We start from the raw sequence: 18,771 nt of genomic DNA on the forward strand, positions 1-18,771 counted from the left end.
AAATGGACCTTGATTGAGACGTAGTTTTCTTTCCAGGAAAAAAAAAAAAAAAGAAAAGAAAGGAAATTGTCATTTCCTGCTAAATTTGCAGTCACCTGGAGCGATGTGCGTGCTCCAGCTGGGACCGCTGCGCAGCCTGCGTCTGACGCAGGGCGAGCGTGATGGTTTCCCGGCCGCCTAAAAATCATGTAGCGGGAGACCTAAGTAATTTTCCTTGTCACAGGATTTGGCTGGAATAAACTCCAGCAGAAGCTCTGATGCATATTTCACAGCTGAGCAAGTGCAGTTAACGGAGAAGAGGGGCTCGGAGGAAGGGTCGGCCGCACCTCCGGAGCGAGCGAGCAAGCGTGCTCTCCGTGCCTCTGGAGCGAGCGTGCTCTCTGCATCTCCAGAGCAATCAAGCATGCTCTCTGCACCTCTGGAGCACGTTCTCTGTGCCTCCGGAATGAGTGTGCTCTCTACACCTTTGGAGCAAGCAAGCACATTCTCCATGCCTCCGGAGCGTGTGCTCCATGCTTGCAGAGCGAGCCTGCTCTCTGCACCGCTGGAGGAAGCAAGCACGCTCTCCGCACCTCTGGAGCGAGCCTGCTCTCTGCACCGCTGGAGCAAGCAAGCACGCTCTCTGCGCCTCCGGAGCACGCTCTCCGTGCCTCCGGAGTGTGCTCCTTGCAGCGGCGCCGTGGCCTGCCTTTGCTGGGGGGTGCGCGGTGTGGGACGGGCTCTTCCCCGGGCGCCAGCACGCTCGGGGCAGTCCGAGCGCGACGTGCTTCGTCCGCGCGTTTCGGGTCTGGCTGCTGTTTCGGAAGGGCCGTCGGTGGCTCCCGGTGCCCCGGTCGCCGGCGGGGCCGGGCCGGCTGCGTTGGCCGCGCGCCCTGTGCGGCAGGGGAGGCAGAAGCAGCCCGCGGCGGGCGGTGGGCAGCGGCGCGTTTAGGGGCCCGTCGGCCCCGGGGCAGGGTGGCCGGGGGGCTGGCGCGGGAGCCCGGGGAGGTTGGTGCGGCCGGCCGTGACACTCTCGCTGTGCCCCTCCAGGTTTAAGCTGCTGAGCCAGGAGGAAGGAGAGTATTTCAACGTCCCGGTGCCCCCCGAGGGAGAAGAAGGAAACGAGGAGCTGAGGCAGAAGTTTGAGGTGAATTGGTTTCCTTTTTCCGTGGGAGCTCGGCGCTTGCCGCCAGCCTGATGCGGGCTGTGCCGCCGCAGCCCTGCCGCCGGGCGCGGGCTGCGCCCCTTGTTGCGGAAGGTAAGTCGTTCGGTTAAATTCCTCAAAAAAACGGAATCGCTTTGAAGATCTGAAGGTTTCCGGCAGCGGCTCGGCCCCGCTCGGCGGTGGAGGCAGGACCTTGCTGCGCCCGGCCGGGCCGGCGCCGTGCTGGCGCCGAGCGCGTCCCTGTGGGCGCTGCTCCGAGCGGCGCGGGGCGCCCGGTCCCGGCCCGCGCCGCTGGTTTGCAGCGGGCCGACGCCGCGGAAGGCCGGCTCCGCGCGCGCGGAGGAGAGGAGCGGGGGCCGGGGCTCGGCCGGCAGCTCCTTCGGGCCGCCGCAGCCTCGCGGCGCCACGGCGAGGACGGCGCGCCGCTCCGGGGGACGAGGGTGAGCTGCGACGCCCGAGCCAAAGGCGATGGTTTCCCAAAAGTTTTCAGGACACCAAGTAAAAGAAAAAGGATTTGGGTAAACCAGGAGCTGGAGATTTAGGGTACGAATCGCTCACGTAGAATTTTCTTCTGGGGTTGTTCTAATTGTGGCACGTTAAACGAACTGTCCGTCTCCCCTCCTGGAGCGCTTTAAGCAGGAAACACGGTGGCCTCTCTGCGCACGTGTCTTTGCGTGCGATTCCCTGGGAAGGGAGCAGCCACTCGTCGCGGGTGAAGAGGAGGGACGGGAAAATACTTCTCTGGCGACGGTGTCGGGCTGAGAACACAGCAGAGTGCCGCGCGGGCGCGGTTTTGTGGCGGCGTTTGCTGCGTGCTCTGTGCACCGCTAAGCCTCTGCGTGGTCCCACGTCTCTGCTGCATCGTGTTTAGGCAGTCGTTTGCTCTTACTGAGACAAAAGCAGCGCGACGAACGTCAGCCTTTCCTTCAGCGTTCAGATAATACCTCACTTGCTGTTAGGGATTACGTAATTCGGTTTGTTTGCAAAAATTAGCATAGCGTAGCCAGCTGAGGAAGTAGCTCAGTTAATGTACCTCCCAGGCTCTATCCTGATTGAGGAGGGACGAGATCCGGGGTGCCCTGGGGTGCCTAGTGTAACCACGTTCCTGGTGGCAGCGGGCTGGAAAGGCTCGAGAAGCAGCAGCTGTGCCTCCCTTTGAGGTGCAGCGTAATAGGATTTGTCCATCCTATTTCCTGTTACGTTGCTTACTATGAATTAGTATAACTAACTAAGATAAACTAAGATATTGATGCAATTGGATTTGGAACTAATCTCGGAAAGAAACCCTTCTCCCCCGCTGCGCGTCCTGCCCTGGCAGCCTCCGTTCACCGCCTTGCAGACCGGGGCCGGTTTCTCCCCGGGGTGGTGCTTCTCGGAAAGGATCCTGCCGAGGCGCTTTGCGCCGACCTGCCCCCGGCAGACGCGCTGGTGAGATGCTGGCAGGCGTCAGCCCCAGCGCCAGGGCGGAAGGCGCCAGGCAGCGATTTCGTTTTCGGGGCTGTAGGTGGCACGTCCTCGCCTGAGCGTGCAGCACTGCTCTGCGCCGGGGTAGCGGAGCAACCCGTGAACAAGGAGTCGGGCTCGGCGTTGGTTGGACTTGAGGCAGGTGGAAAAGGCCAGGCGACAGCGGAGGTCGGGCGGGTGGCGGCGCCTCGTCGGAGCCGAGCCCGCGGTGGGGGGCTGCGGGGCTGAGCAGGTCCCTGCGGGCGCTTTGCCCGTTTCAGGTTTCTCACTGTGCCAGCCGGGAAGCTGCTCGGGCGTAGCGGGCGTAGCCAGCGCTCCTGGCTTGTGCGTGCGGCTCGGCGGCGTTTCGGCGGCGCGCGGGGAGGGCGGGAGCGGAGCGCTTGGTGCTGCTGGAGCGTGCAGGCTGCCAGCTCCCGCCCACGCGGCCCCGCCGCAGATGGAGGTGCAAAACAGGCGCCCGGGGAGAGCGCTGCTGGTGCCTGTGAAAAGCAAAGGACGTAACAGCGATGGGCTTTTGGGGGTGAATTTGGAGACGGGATTTCGAGGAGCGAGGAAGTCTGTGCAGAGCCTTCTCGCACCTGGGGCTCCCGGGGCGGCTGGCCCAGCTCAGCTGCTGCCAGCAGCAGAGCGTGCCGGGGCTCCGCGCTAGCGGCACCGAGGATCCGAACAGAAGTGGGCTGAAGCTGGTGAGACTTCAGTGCTAGTCCTTTATAGATTTTGGTGAAGTGTGGGTCCAGCTCTCCCTTCAAGGAGGCCTCAAGGAGAAATCCCTATTTACTACTCAATAAGCCATGGAAGCTCTTGCCAGAATGATTGATCCAGACATTACTGAATTAATAGCTCTTTACCATTTTTCAATATAGCTAAAATCTTCCCAGAGCCCTGCGAATGAATGCATTACATCTGGAGACATGTATGAAATGAGCCATATAGGAAATAAAGCTTACGGAAGTCAGCCTGAAGTCCGTAACTGCAGTGTGGGACCAGAGGGCTCCTTTTTCTAAATGACCTTTCTTTGTTTTAGTCTCAATTGTATATAACTTCCCTGGATATGCAAGAAAATAAGACAGTTTTGATGCGACAGTTGCCATAACATATACCATGTGTAACACTTTGTCAGTCTTATAAAGAATTAGCTACCTGCCCTGGTTTTCTTGCATTTTTTGATGTTGCGACAGTGTTAAAATCACAGGAATGTTTGGAGTCTCGGATGAGTTGACTACAGATCAGAAGACACGTTGCCCGGAAGTATCATTCCACCCTTCCAGACTGCGACTGTATCCTCACCCTGCGGCATCTTCCCCGAATCGCATCCTCAGTGGGGAACAAGTCAGCGCTGCAAAGAGACAAATCCTTGTAGCTCACCAGCTTGGCCGTGGCTGCTGCGGGCCGCCCCGAGCGCGGCGGGAGGCATCGCGGAGCTGCCGCTGCTCGCTGGCTGCGGGCATCGCCCTTCCCGGCAGCCTGCGGCGTCGCTGCGGGCTGCGGCTCCGGCAGCCTCCTGTCTGCAGCGGGGACGTCCCGGCTCGGCGAGAGAGAGTTTGGAGGCAAAAGCGCAGCGTGAGGACGTGCAGCACAGACGCTGCCAATTCTGCTCAGCCTTTATCAGCCGCTTGCTGGGACAGCTTGATAGATGTGAACATCAGCTGCTATTGCATAAATTCAGATGTAGTAAATTAAGTGTGACAAATGGAGTTGGATAACGAAGGTCAAGTACTTCTCATTTTTTTTTGTGAGCAATATTTGGCATGTTTCAGTCATAAAACTTAAAAAGGTCTCAAGATTGTGTGAGCTTTAGGAGCACGTTAAAAATAAGCTAAAGGACTTTTGTACTCACTTAGAAACAGACATTAGAGACACATAATAGCAAAAGCAAGTTACTTCACTTGAAGGGTGGTCTTTACGGCTCCCTCTCCTTTCCCCCTTCTGGCCTAGCTTCATACTTAGCCTGTTTTTTTCTGAAAAGGTGTATTGTGTTTATATCCTCTCATCTCCTGTGAAAGTATTGCGATGCTGGAAATCAAGGTCAAATGCAAGACTAAATGTGACTGAAGCAGCAGCTATTCAAACACAAGCTTTGAGAGTGGCTGTAGGCAACAAAAGAGACCTGAAGCCACTTTCCCCCGAGATAGTTGGATGCAAGCCTGTGCGTGAGAAACGCTTGGCCTACGCAGCTGATAATGCCAGCGCTAAAAATTGCCAGTTTGCTTAAATGAAGCAATGAAAATCCTGTACCTTTTTTCCCCCCCCTTTGTGGTGTTCTTTGACATTTTGATCAGGAACGGAAGTCTCATCCTGGTTGGGCCAGCGTTTCCTTCAAATTCCCTTGACCAGCCTCAGGGCTGCAATGTTTGGGCTGCAAATGTGCAAGAGAAAAATGTGCCCGTCTGAAACGCAGAGGTGTGCTTTTGCATGTAATTTAATGGAAGCATAATGATTGCCCTTGAAATTTGTTAAAGCTTGTTTTTACAGAGGTTAATTTAGCGTCAAATTTGATCTGACAAGATTGTTTTTTAACCGTGAGAGTATTTAGGGAAGCTTTCACGCGATATGACTGTCTGTGTGCTGATAAGTCAACATTTCTTTCAAACATAGCTTGGCAATGGGGTGGTGTCGGGATTGCTGTAGGTAAAGTTGCGCAGCGCGAGGCTGGCTTCCTAATGACGCAAGGGCTGCTCTGCGCAGAGCCTGTCCCCTTTTGGAAAGATGGCTTTATTTCCTTTTAAATGTCGGAACTTCTGTTCCCCGCTGAATGCAGTGCTTGCGGCCGCTGGCAGCAGTAGCAGGTGCCAGGCAGCTGAGTGATTGCAGCCCCTTCCCCGCGGCACTTTCTGCAGAGCTGCATTAGCAATTACGATGTTTGAAAATGCTTGAAACCGTTCCTTTAGTTTTCAGTGCAGGAGTTTCTCGCGTGTTTGTAGGTGTTGCAGGTGACCTTGAATGGAGAATTTTACAGCAAGGAGAGCCTTGCAATAACCAATTAGCAGCAGCAAAGGCTTGGAGATTACTTGTAAGGCTCCTATCTGGAGGAGCTGTGAGCAGCAGTCAAATTGAACTGCTGGAATCGGGTTAATGGAATTTCATGCTAGACTGAGCTCGATGCAAGCTCTACACTGTGGCGTATTTCTAAAAATTAAAACCGAATAAATTGTGAGATAGCTTTTACAAATTGTGGTTCAGCAAATAAGATAGCCCTGGACCAATGAGAAGGTGCCAAGCAACTGATGAGATTTTGTGTTTAGAAATGGGGGGGTTGAAAGGCTCCTTAATAGGTAGTTGTGACTGAACCAGCTCGTGTGATTGCTTGGGGATGCAGGAGAGGTGCTTTCTATTCTGTTTTTTTTTTTCTTTTTTCCCCAAAATGGATGTGCAGCTCCTTGTGTTCAGCCTGAACTGGCACAGGAGTAGAATTCCCTTCGAGAGCAGATAGTAACAGAGTTGAAACCTGTTAAAAATTCCCTTATTTTACTCTAACATTTACATTAATATTTATAGTCACCTGTCCTTTTCTCATGAGGCGAGATTGAAACATGAGTCAGATTCGTGAAGAAGGAACGCGTTCAAGCCTGTGCGTTTTCCCAGTTTGCTGCTTTGGGTGGCATGGGACGTGTTGAGGGCTAGCATCTGCTCTCTTGTCAGAGGTGGAGCTCAAGGTTTAAATGTTCGACGCTCCTCGGAGATGCCACGCTCTTCCACACCTGCTGCTTGCGGGGGCTCCGGGAGGGTTAATGCTATCCGCATCTCACTTTTGGTTTAGAAACCCCCTGCTGCAGCTGAGCCCCTTCCCTAGGGAGGGTGTGGAAACCCTATGGACAAGTGGTTAACCTGAGGCAGAACGGGGGACTGGAGCACACGAGTTGCTGGTGTCCATCACTTGTCCCATTCGGTGCCCAGCTCCCCTGGGGAAGGTTCTCCAGGTCTCCATGGGGAGCCCCGCCGTGTCCTGAAGCCTGCAGGGAAGAGACGGGAAGCTGGAGCTTCCCAGCGAGCGATGATGAGAGAGGTGGTTCCTGGTGTCTCTTGAAGAGATTAACTGAGAATAAGCTGAAGAGCGTAATGCGTTGTGTTTGATGACTTACCGAAGTGGTGTTCGTGGTTCTGTCTCTGTCATGTGTATGGGAAAAGTCTCTGGGGCTCAGCACAGCATTTGACCTAGAGAAGAGCTGATTAACGTGGGATTTCAGGAGCACTACCTCTGTCTGCAATGACCTTTCTCCAAACTATATTCAGTAATTTTTCTCTTTCTCCCTGTCCCATCTCCATCCTTGCAGAGAGCCAAGATCGGTCCAGGATCCAAGGCTGCCGATGAGAAGACGACAAATGCGATTTCTAAATTCGATAACAACGGAAGCAGAGATCGGATGAAACTCTCAGATTTCAATTTCCTGATGGTGCTGGGAAAAGGAAGCTTTGGAAAGGTGTGGTAGGACTTGTTCGTTTGCACAGCCATTACCTGAAACTCGTGTGTTTGTAACACTTCTGAGCTGAGACGGCGTGGCTGCTGCCGCCCCGGGGCTGGAGGCGTAACGCCGCTGCGCTGCCGGGGCGCGCGGGGCGGCTCTAAGGGGCTCCCGCTTCGCTGGCTCCCTTTGAGGCCGTGTATTACTGCTGTGCACGGTGCTGCAGACCTCGGGGGTCTGATGAGGCCAGCGCAGACGTCGGGCGCGCTCTTTCAGGAAGCAGGGCTTGCGCTGCGTCTGTGAAGCCTTGGGTTTTCTTCAGCCATTCGCCTTTTTCTAATAATTACAAATATGCGCGAACGTTTTAATTAACTTTCCAGGCCAGTTATGAGTGGCAACAGAATTTTGTTCTTCTAGTAATTATGTGGCTTGGAGCCTTCATTTTTCTTGGGGTTTTGCCAACTTTGTCATGATTTTCATTAGAAATTCCAATCCTCAGATTGCTGCTCTGACTTCAAAGCCGAGGCTGGGCGGGAAGGTGTGCGTCCTCCGCCGCGGATCAGCTGCCGTGACAGATGGCCTGACACGGCGCTGATTAGCGAGCTGCCTTAATTGCAGAGAATATTAGCGCGCCGTCGGGCCGATGTCTTGCGCGGGACAGGGCGGCCGCGGGGAGCCGCGGAGGAAGCCGCGCTTTGCCCCCGCGGCGCGGCCGAGCGCGGGGCGAGCGCGCCTTTCCCAGCTGGCGCCCGCCTCCCTGCTCCCCGCTGCTTTCCCCCCTTCTTCCAAGGCGATGGGAGGTGAGAACCGGTTCCCAGCTCTGTCACCGCTCCTGAGCTTTGGCGGGTCCCGGCCGAGCGGTCAAAGGGGTGCTGATCCCCCCCGGTTAATCCCCTTTGGTCTCCTGCTTGGTGCCTGGAAGCTGTAGTTGTGGGGTTTTGTTTTATTTTTTTCCTCTTCTTTCTTTTAGTTTGAGCAACGTTACCAAACCCTTCAGCCGGCACCACGGCTTATGTAAGGGAGCGTGTGACAGAAGCTGTTCCGCGGAACAGGCTGCTCTAAATATGCTAATTGGGGCTCATTAAAGCAGCGCGTCGGGCTACACGCCGCGCCGCAGCCGGGCTCGCGCGCCGGCCCGGGGTGCACGGGGGAGCGGCGCCGCCGCCTCTCCGCGCCGGGCTCCCGCGCCCACCTGATGCTCGCTTGCCTGTTGCTCCCGCGCCCGATGCTCCCGCGCCCACCCGATGCTCGCTTGCCTGATGCTCCCGTGCTCGTGGCTCCCACGCCCGATCCTCCCACGCTTGTGGCTCCCACACCCACCTGATGCTCCCACACTCGTGGCTCCCATGCCTGATGCTCCCGCGCTGGTGGCTCCCACACCCGATGCTCCCACGCCTGCTCGATGCTCCCGTGCTCGTGGCTCCTATGCTCATGGCTCCCGCACCCAATGCTCCCATGCCCGATGCTCCCACACTTGTGGCTCCCGCTCCCAGTCATGGCTCCTGCACCCACTCGTGGCTGCTGTGCCCAGTTCTCCCATGCCCATGGCTCCTGCACCTACTCGTGGCTCCTGTGCCCAGGTCTCCCACGCCCGTGGCTCCTGCGCCCACCCGATTCTCCCGTGCCGACTCTCCCACGCCCGCAGACCGCGCGGCTCCAGCGGCCCGTTCCCCCGAGGAAGGGCCGCGAGGGACCCGGCGCTGCCGGGCTTTGTGCCCATGCTGGAGAGGACGCCGGTAGCCGTTTACTCTGCGCTAGACGGTGCCCGGCGTGTCAAAGCTCGGCCAGGCCGTGCCGTCCCACGGGCCGCTCCGGGAGGCGGTGTCGGCCCGCCGTGCGCCGGGGCAGGCGCGCGGGCTCCGGGAACGGCCCCGCCGCCGGCGTCCGCAGCCCGCCTCCCCCGCGGAGAGCCTGCCAGGGCTCCGGGCGCGCTCAGAGCTGGCTTGCTGGATCCTCGTCTCGGAAATAAGCTCGTTAACCCCTTGGCATCAGTAGCTGAGATTTACTGCTTGTGTTTTTCTCGGTGCTGTGCTGTGGCTGCCAGGGGTCAGGATTACCTCCGGATTGGTCTCAGTGGAGCTTAATAAACTTGTTCTCTCTGCGTTGGGCATCAGAATATCTCCCGTTATTATGTTGGAGCACTCCCAAACAACTACGCTAGATTACAGAAATAAATCAAGTTAAATATCGGCTTTTTGTGCACCCGAAAAAACAAAAAAAAAAGTGCAGTCTATTTTCCGGAGAGCGAGCTGGCAGACGAAAGTCAGCACCGAGCCAGCAGCGAGGTGCAGGGGCCGGGAGGCGGCTGAGGTCTGGCTGGGCGCCGGCGCTCCCCGGGCCGGGGCAGGCTCTCGGGGCGCCGCGCTGGGCCGCCCGCGGGATTCCCTGCGCGGGGACCGTGCCGGCGGCGGACTCCGCCGGAGACCCGCGAGCTGCCCGCGCTGCCAACCCGCCCTGTGTTTTGGCGAGGGGAAGGGAGATGTTCCTATCCGGCGAGCGCAGCGCTTGGCACAGCCCACCCCGGGTTTGCTTTGCTGTAATATAAATAGAGAACAGTTAAATTACGTGGCTTGCTCGTATTTTTGCAGCTAATCAATCTGCCACGCTATCACGCTGTCAATCTTTTCTGAGGGTTTTATGGTGTTTTTCTGAGCAGGGCTGATTCTTTTGCCTCTGCAGTTAGGGATTAGAGTGCGCTGGGAGACGATTTTCGCGTCTGGTGAAAATCCCCAAGCTGTGAAGAGCCGCGGGGCGGAGGGGCCGGCCGCCAGCGCCCCGGCCGGGGCTCGGGCTCGGGCTCGGGCTCGCAAGCGGCGCTGGAGCCGCGGGCGCTGGCTGCGGAGAGCCTTGCCGCGCGGCGCTGGCTCTCCGCGACGTGCCTGTCCTGCACAGCTCGGCTCAGGCCGTTACCAAACGCGCTGGCTGCGCGCATTTCTTCTTGTTTTTTTCTTACTTACTGTGCAGTGGGTCCCAACCTTTTTCTTTACCCGCTGGGGCGTTAGCAGTGCCGAGACCCGCTCCTCAGCCCGGTCCTTCCCTTGAAATGTTTGCCGCGTCCGTGCTGCGGCCGCTGTGGGAGCCGCGACGCCCGCTCGGGCGCCGGGAGCACGCGGCTCGGGGCGGGCTCGGCGGCACCGCTGCAAGGCTGCGAGCGGGCGCTTGACCGCTGAGCTAGCATTCGCGGGACCGGACGGACGGGGACTTTGCGGTGGTTGCGTAGGGCTTACGAGCTTGTCGCCCGCCCCGAAAACAGGCCAGGTTCTGCTCGTGCTCGTGCGGGCTCGACGCCTGCCGCCCGGGGTGCCGAGGGCGCTTCCTCGGTGGGCGAGGGCCGGGGCCTGCAACCCGCTCTGCACGTGCAGGTCCGCAGCGGTTACAGCGCCCGCGGCAGAACTGGCGTCGGTTCGTGCCCCTGAGGCTGCTGGCGGCGCGGTGCCCGGAGCTGGCGGCACGCGGCGCGGTGACCCGTGCGTTGCAGCCGCCGCGCCGCGCCGCCCAGGCGCCGGCTCGCGCCCGGCCCCGCGCGCCCCTTCCCTGCGGGCGCAGCGTTCGCGTGCTGCGGGCGGCCCGGCCCCTCTCCCGGGCGCCTCCCGGCAGGACGGGCTCCGCGCTCGGCTCCCTGGCGCGCTGTTTTCTGTCGCTGAACCCCGTTCTCCAGCGGCTGCCGCTTTTATCTTTAAATTTGATCTTTTTGTTCCTCCAGGGAAATTTCCTAGCGTGCTTCTCCCTGCGCGCGCTGTTACCAATAACAACGCGCTCTCTCCCCGGAGAGTCTCTAAGCAAAATATCTTGAAAAGCACCAAAATGCTCTGTTGTAAGCTGCAGCCTCTCTGCTCCCTAACCGGACTGCCCCTGCCAGCCCTCCCCTCGGAGCAGTCCCTTCACGGCATTAACAAATATTAGGTTCAGAGACTCCCTGATTTATGTGGTTTTTTCCCTCGGGAAGGGTTGTGAATAGTAAGGTACCTCTGCGCACGAGCGATACGCCGTGCGATCCGTGTGCTTCCAGGTAACGTGCTGCGTTCTCGCTCCAGCTGCGTTCGGGAGCGGGCTCTTCCTTCTGCAGCAGCTTTGAGATGCCAAAACCCATCTGTTTTTGTCACTGAAAAATCAGGCCCGTTTTTTAGCACCTGTGCCGGGTGACTTGCAAGTCTCAGCTCGCGTGGAAAGGTGAAGATAAATGGAGGCAGCGAACTGAAACCGTTGAAACCCGCGGGAGAGGGCGGAGCGGGCGAGCGGAAAGGAGCGGCCGCAGCGCGGGGCTGCCCGCGGCGCTCGCCCGGCGCTCGCCCGGCGCGGGCCGTCGAAGGGCCGCCGCGACGCGAGCCGCGCGCCGGGCAGGGCTGCGCGCGACCCCCCGCTCGTGCCCCGGCTCGGGGCCGCCCGAAGCCGCGCGGGCGCCGGGGCCGTTCCCGGCTCGCAGGGCTCACTGCTCGTGCTCCTCGGGCTGCGGCGCGCCGAGCGCTTCGGGCTCGCTTCAGGTCCCTCCTGTCGATGTTGGTTTCCCGTAATTTATTTCCGAAACATCCTAACTCCCATTCCCAATGTGACCAGAGGATTTCAACAGGCTCTTTTAAATGTAAAGCGATTTATTCCCACCGAGCGCTCGAGTCTGGCGCAGCGAGAGGAGAGGCAATGGGGAGCGAGCGCGGCACTCCCGCGGCGCGGGGAGCGGTTTGCGGCGATGGAGCGTGCTGGGGTGGTTTCGGAAATCCTCACCGGGGTTGATAGGGTTAACGAGAGAAAACCGCACCAGCAGAAGTAACGCATCCCATCTATCGCGGTAAATGAGCCTGCAGGTCGGTGAAAGCGGGTTACAGCCGCGGGCCGGGTGGTTTGCCGCGCGCCGGGGCGGGGGAACGGCGCCGGTGGTTTCCGGGGGCGGGCGCACGGAGCGCGGCCGAGCCGCGCGCCCCACGTCCCGCGCGCGCCCTCTCCCCCGTGCAGGTCATGCTGGCGGAGAGGAAGGGCACGGACGAGCTCTACGCCGTGAAGATCTTGAAGAAGGACGTCGTCATCCAGGACGACGACGTGGAGTGCACCATGGTCGAAAAGCGCGTCCTGGCCCTCTCGGGGAAGCCGCCGTTCCTGACGCAGCTTCACTCCTGCTTTCAGACGATGGTGAGTGCCGGCGCCGGGCGCCCTGGGCGGGGGCGGAGCGCTCCGGAGCGCGCCCGGGCGTCCCTGCGGGAATCTGCCCTGCTCGCCTGTTTTCAGCTTCTCTGAAGCATGCCTTTGCTATGCTTCGTGTTTGTTTTCCAGACGTACGTCAGTATATTTGCAAAGGCCGCCATGTGCTTTTCCCCTTGGCAACCTCATAAAATGTACAATTTGCTTGCAAAAAATGCATCCATAAACAAAACGCTTGTGTGCGTGTGTTAAAGCAGAGGTTGTAATGGAGAATCTCTGCACCCTTGAGAGTTTTCCATTGGACAGCTTTTAATTGCATTACCTCGCCTTTGGACAGCCCCCGGCCTGTGATTTGAGTTATAATTCAATACCGAAGTACTGAACTTTTTCTCAGGATTCATTCCTGTGATTGCAAATCTGAGTAGATAGTGAAACCTAATACAAAATGCCGGAAATTTGGTTTGAAACGGGCATGCTATTCAGTTTGAACGAACGAGCAATAGGGATGGGGATGGGGCGGGGGGATCTTTAAAGCAATCTCTGACCAGCCGTTGAGCAACATGTAAATGAAAATGTCCAGGTATTTGTGAGCAGGCGCGGGGAGAGGTAATCGGTGCAGTCCCTTGGACAGATGACAATGCCATCCAGGAGGATTACATTTTAATATTATCCCAGCAATTTCATTTACTGAACGCATTCAGTGTATTTAAAGCGCGTGGACCGGCTTTGCAGCACAGTAATCAAAATGTGGCAGGAGCAGCTATTTCACACGGCATCTCTGGGGCACCTGAAGTGAGTCAGCGCCGGCTTATTCCTGGCACCCGATAGTAGCTTAATAGCAATCGTATTTGTAATGTAATCAAAATGTACAGCAGGGCGCAGGACCGAGCGCTGGCACGGGGCGCTCCGCTTTGGGGCGCGCGGTCCGGAGCCCGCTTCCCAGCCGCTCCGGCGACGCGCAGCCCTGGCGAGCAGCGGCTCGAGGGCAGCTCGGCTGGCGTCCTGCCCCGCGGGCCGCCGGCGGAGCCTGGCAGGAGATGGCCTCAACCAGCAGTGAGCTGGAGGAAGCCCCAGGAGGTCCCTCGTGGCCGGGAAGGAAAGGGCTTGGGTGTCCTCGCGGTTCCGGGTGGTTAAGTCTCTGCAGGGCGCGGTTGCCCAGCGAGTTCGGGTGCTCCAGCCTGAGCCCCGCTTCCCGTCCCCTCTCGCCGACCAGCCAGCTGGCTGCCACACTCGTGAATATTTTGCTTCCTGAAGCAGCAGCGTTCTCTCCCCCACCCAAATGAGGAAAGCTCGAATCCTGCTTTTAGAGCTCAGCTGGCTGCATCAAGAGACCATCTTTTTAATATTCTTCCTCCTTGAAGCTGATCGATATATTTAGGAGGCAGCTGCAACGAGCCCGATGCCGTTGTGCTTTGCAGTCACCGCCGCGAGCTGAGCGGGCGGCAGCGGCGGCTGAAGGTGACTCCTGCCACTCCGCGAGCGGTCCTGGGAGCCGCGAGGGCCCTCGCGCGTGGAGGGGCAGCTGCAAAACCTCGGGGCGCTCTCAAAATCGGGAGCCCCCCCCCCTCCCCCGCCGGAGCCGCCTGCTCCGCGTGGCCGGATCGTCCCGAGGGCGTCGTGTTTGGGCCCCGCTGAGCCGCGCCAGGGTCCGGGCGCCCTGCGCGTCGCCAAGGCTGTGCGCCCCGACCCCGGGGTAAGGTTTATTTAAGGGGGAAACGGCGCAAAGAACGTGAAATACCATGAATTACCATGCAACGCTGCAAACGTAAAGCACTCCCGTTGCTTTTCGCCTTTCTCCCGCGGCCTGGCTGCAAGGAGCCGCGGTCGGGCTGAGCCGCGCCACGCCGCGCCGGGTCCCGCGCGCTGAGGCCCTGGGTGGCCTCGTTTTCGGAAGGTTGCAAACACTTGCTCGTTTTAAACCGGGAGACTTGGGCCGGGTGGCGCGTTGGCCGTGCCCGTTCCCAGCCCAGGCGGGCGCGTGTCGGTGCGCGGGTGTCTGCTGCGGGGCAGGTCCCTTTGCGAGGAGGCTGTGCCCGCCTCTGCGCCCGCCCCGGAGGGCGAAGCCGCGCTGTTTGCCTCCCCGGCGGCCTGTGCGCGCCTGCCGGCGGGCGGCCGCCCCGGCTGATGGACGCGGGGTGCCCTTTACGAGGGCGAGGGGCTGTCGGTGAAGAACGGCAGCAGATCTGCTAGCGGGAAGCAGCGCGCGCTCTCTTGAGGCGGGCTCCCCGCTCGGCCGGCCCGCGGGACCTCTCCGCGAAGGCGCTGCCCGCCCCGGCGACGCTGCCGCTGACCGTCCCCTTTCTCCTTTAGGATCGCTTGTACTTCGTGATGGAGTACGTGAACGGCGGGGACTTGATGTACCAGATCCAGCAGGTTGGGAGGTTCAAAGAGCCGCACGCCGTGTAAGTCGAGGGGCGCTGGCGTGGCCCCTTCGGGGCGGGGAGGCGCCGCGGCTGCCGCCGGCTCCGGGGCTTGCCGGAGGCGCGGGCAGCCCGGGGCTCCGCTGCGCAGCGTTTGGCTCCTGCTCCGCGTGACGTGCGCGGAGGGGAAGGTCTCCGTGCAGGTCGCCGTGCGCTTGATTAAAAGCCGCAAAGGGCGAGCGGAGCCCGGCCGGGTTCGAGCCAGCGCTTTGCAGCCCGGGCACCCGGGACCCAGCGTATTCCCGAAGAGGACGGCGGCCGTGCGCGTTCCCCCGCGGCCGCTCCGAGGTGGCGGGGAGCTTTCCAAGCTTGCAGTAACGAGCGGCCGCAGAGCCCGGCTCTCGCCTAACGAGGGCCCGGGTAACGAGCGGCGACGGCCCCTCCGAGCCCGCAGCAGCCCGGCCGCGTTCCTCCCCGACGCGTCGCGGAGGCTGAGCTACGTCGTTCTCGCGTGATGCTTGCCTGGTATTTTTGTGTTGTGGGTGTCTATATCCTTCGGTCGTGTAAGCCTAATGTGGTTTATTTAGCGCAATTGGATCTGAAAGGTTTTCATTTTGATTCGTCAGCTTTAATGACCGCTTTTCCTTTTAAATCTTTCAGATTCTATGCAGCTGAAATAGCCATTGGCCTCTTCTTCCTGCAAAGCAAGGGCATCATTTACCGGTAGGTGAGCGCGTTCTTTCCCGTCTCCCCCAGAGCACGCCAGCAAGACCGCGGGCCCGTCGTAACGACGGCTCGCTGCGGCTCGCGGAGCCCCTGCGGCGCCGGGGCGCCCGCGGCGGCTGCTGCGCCCGCGGCCGTCCGCCGAGTGACACAGCCGAGCGGAGCTGGAGTCCTCTGCGTGTCGCCGGCTTCGGGGAGGCTGTTTGTCTTTGCCCATGTTTTTATAGGAAAGAAAGCTCGTAAAAAGCAGCTGAGATCCTGCTCGTGCCTCTGATCGTGCATTTCTTTCCGCGCAATGCAAATGGCCCTTGGCAGCGTGGACTGACTCTGAGCTGTGTATTTTACCGCAGGGCAATGTTTTCTTATCATTAGCATTAAAGTAAGTGCTTATGAATAGTTTATTCTTAGATTTGCAGCACAAGCCTGGCACTTGTAGTTCAGAGGCTTAAACTTTTTTTCCATTCACAATATGACTTGTAGCATCCAAAGTTAGTCTGCTGATGAGTGCAGGACCACACTCTGAGGCTACTGGTTAAGCACTGAAACTAGTATATCATTGCTCTTTCCAGCTCTGGAGTATTCCCAAAGCCCAAGGTAGAGCAGAACATCCTAATCAGTGTCAGATGCCATTAACTGCTTTGCAAAAAGAAATGCCAACTATGCTAGTGAAGTTATGAGTTGCTGAAAACTGTTCTGAAGATGAAAGAAGTGGAGCAAACCTGACGTGAGGGATGGTTTTTGCCATCAGCTGCTGCAGAGAGAGATTCTAGGTCTGCCAGTCCCAAGTGCCCCTTTCTTCCTCCAAATCTGAATAGAGATTCATGTTCATCTGTCTTTGGCCCATCAGGGTTCCAAGCACCGACACTATAATTAGAAAAAATTATCTTAAAAAACAGCAAGAAGTTGTAAATTATGCTGTTCCTTTTATTGTACTCTACTGAACAAAGTTAGAGTATGCCAAGCAGAAGAATTATTTAAAGCATAACTCTGCATGTCAAACATTCTTGGCTCCACAAGTAGTTAAATATATCGTGCATGTCAAATACTATAACATTGAAAACATTTTGCCGTAGTTTTAACCCCAGTCCTTCATCCTCTGCCCACATTTTTCAGTGCTCCCCAAACTTCATTGCAGCAGTCCTAGATCACGGCAGCCTCTGCCTTCCTCCAAGCAGACCTGCCCCTGCCATCAGTTTGGGAAGGGCTTCGTGGTCCAGAGCTGCTGTGTCGAGACCTCCTGCTGAAGGATTCGTTCACAGTCAGAGAAGACGAAATCTGGGCGCAGAAGCTGTGCCCTGCGTTAACAGATGATGGTGAAATGCCCGATGAGATGCTTGAATATCCCTGGCAGAGGCCGACTGACCACGGAGGGGGCAGTGAAAGAGGAGAGGGGAATTTAGCTTTATTGCAAGGACTGGATCAGTGCGGGGAAATCCAGGGGGAGCGAAAAGCTGATTTCCGTTCTCTTGGTGGTCGCTTTTCAACCCAGTGAGGTGCCAGGCAGCCCGTGCTGCAAGAGCACGGCAGCTTGCATCGGGGCAGCTGGGTCTGAGACGCGTTAAAAGGGGGCTTGGGGGCATCACTCGAGGAATCAGTACTGCTTCCAGCAGCGCAGGGGCACGCCTGCCTTGCCTGCGCGTCACAGCGGCCGGGCGCGGAGGCAAACCCGGCGTGCCCTCGGCGTCGGGGCGGCTGCGCTCCGCCGCCCGCCCGGGTGCTGCGATGCAGCCCGCTCCGGCGGAGACCTCCTCGCGCTGCCGGGCAGGATGGCCGCGCCGCGCGCGGGGCCGGGGGCCGGGGCCGGGGGCCGGGGCGGACCTCGGCGGCTGAAGGCACCTCTGCAGCTTCCTGCAGCCGAGGGACTGGGTGCAGCTAAGCCAGACCCGCTGCGGACGGGGCTGGAGGCCAAAACGCAGTTGATTCTTCAAGTATTTTCTCGGGGAGAACGGTAGAGATGGGACAGGGATTTTTACTGTGTAGAGACTAACTTCTTAACTGCTGGTGAGCTCAAAATACGCTTTGACCTTCACAGATGTAAAACCCGGTCTATTAAATCCGGCTCCCCGCTGTATTCCCTGTCACACACCTAGAGGTGATTTGTCCTGCATGATGTTCTGGTGGGTTAGAAGTAAAACAAACAGTTTGTCTTGATGATTCCCTGGCTTATTTTTACTCATTTCCCCAGGCTTTATTCTACAAAGAGTCTGTGTGCGAGAGGAAGGTGCAACAGCAGAGCGACGGGGTTCAGGAAACCTGATTCTTTACTACACGGTTTCCTCCATGGTCTTCGGCGTAACTGTTTTGCTTTCACTTTGCAGAGACCTGAAGCTGGACAATGTGATGCTGGATAGCGAAGGGCACATAAAGATCGCAGACTTCGGCATGTGCAAGGAGAACATCTGGGACGGGGTGACCACCAAGACCTTCTGTGGCACCCCAGACTACATTGCGCCTGAGGTAGGAGAACCAGAGGGGCAGTAGATGTTTCAAGCCAACATGGTTTCAAGGCTTTTAGGGATAAAAATATCTGCCAGAGAAGCTGCTCCATCAGACGCGTCCTGCTGCTGGGCGAGGTTCGCCTGAGACCAGGCAGGGGTATACGGCGGCTGCGGGGGAGTTGTGCAGCGCGCGGTGCCCACGTCCTGGCTCCCTCCCATCCCTGTCGGCTGCCGAAGCTTCCCGGGAAGTCCGGGGTGGCTGCGCAGGGCAGGGCACTGGATGTAGCGAGCAGAAGGAGGCTCTCGGCACGAGGAGGCCTCGTTAGTGCCTTTCTGCTGCGAACACGTGCTCCTCCAGTCCTCAGTCATCGGCGTGCTTCTGGAGGAATTATTGTCTAAAAGGAAACATACTTTCTTTGGGAAATGGTTAATTTTATTTGAGAAGAATGTTACTTGCTGAACTGGGAGAACCGAAAAGACCCGTCTTGCTTAGGTTCACGTGCTCCAGAGTCAGAATAGCTCTTTAACGTCCCCCTCGGTAGCAGCCCCGTCCTGACTCAGGCCAGCACGTGCTTGAGCCGCTTCGCTGCCGCGATGCGCTGCCCGGAGGCGGCTGAAAGCCACCGCCTGCAGCTGCCTGCGAGGAGCCGCCGGAGCCGGGTCCGCGTGCCCGCTCGGGCCTGCGGACACGGAGCATGTCCCGGCGCGGAGTCCCGCCAGGGCGTTCCCCCGCCTGCGTCTTCCCGCGTCGGTCCCGCTGGCCTCCGCCTGCCTGAAGTGGAAATCTTCCGATCTCGCCGCCTTGCTGCTTGCGGAAACAGGCTGTACGTCGAATGAGGATGGCTGCGGATCTGTAGCTCTAGATCGCTCAAAAATTATTTTGCATTTGGTTATTACTTATGTGATGGAGTCGCATACGACAAAAGTGCATTTATGCATTGCGTAAAGTGTTATATTGGTGCATTTTAATGTTGGGTTTATGCAGTTCAGGTAGGCAATTATTCCCAAATGCCTGTTCCCTTAAAATAAAAATATCCCTCTAAAATCTTTTCTCTCTTCTGAATTTTCAACGATGAGATTAATTTTTTAATATTTATCCACTTACATATTTT

At 58.2% G+C, this 18,771-nt stretch overlaps 1 protein-coding gene across 1 annotated transcript in view; it reads left to right on the top strand.

Annotated features, from left to right (window-relative positions):
• PRKCB (protein kinase C beta) overlaps window positions 1-18,771 on the top strand; it is a 115,528-nt gene that overhangs the window by 79,622 nt on the left and 17,135 nt on the right. The window contains exons 8-13 of the mRNA XM_062587832.1: window positions 1,030-1,126; window positions 6,880-7,026; window positions 11,956-12,129; window positions 14,449-14,540; window positions 15,159-15,221; window positions 17,540-17,678. Of these exons, the coding sequence (XP_062443816.1) occupies window positions 1,030-1,126; window positions 6,880-7,026; window positions 11,956-12,129; window positions 14,449-14,540; window positions 15,159-15,221; window positions 17,540-17,678 (712 nt within the window). The remainder of the gene's footprint in view (window positions 1-1,029; window positions 1,127-6,879; window positions 7,027-11,955; window positions 12,130-14,448; window positions 14,541-15,158; window positions 15,222-17,539; window positions 17,679-18,771) is intronic.

The sequence above is a fragment of the Rhea pennata genome, chromosome 15 (genome assembly GCF_028389875.1).
Source record: "Rhea pennata isolate bPtePen1 chromosome 15, bPtePen1.pri, whole genome shotgun sequence".
Lineage (NCBI taxonomy): Eukaryota > Metazoa > Chordata > Aves > Rheiformes > Rheidae > Rhea > Rhea pennata.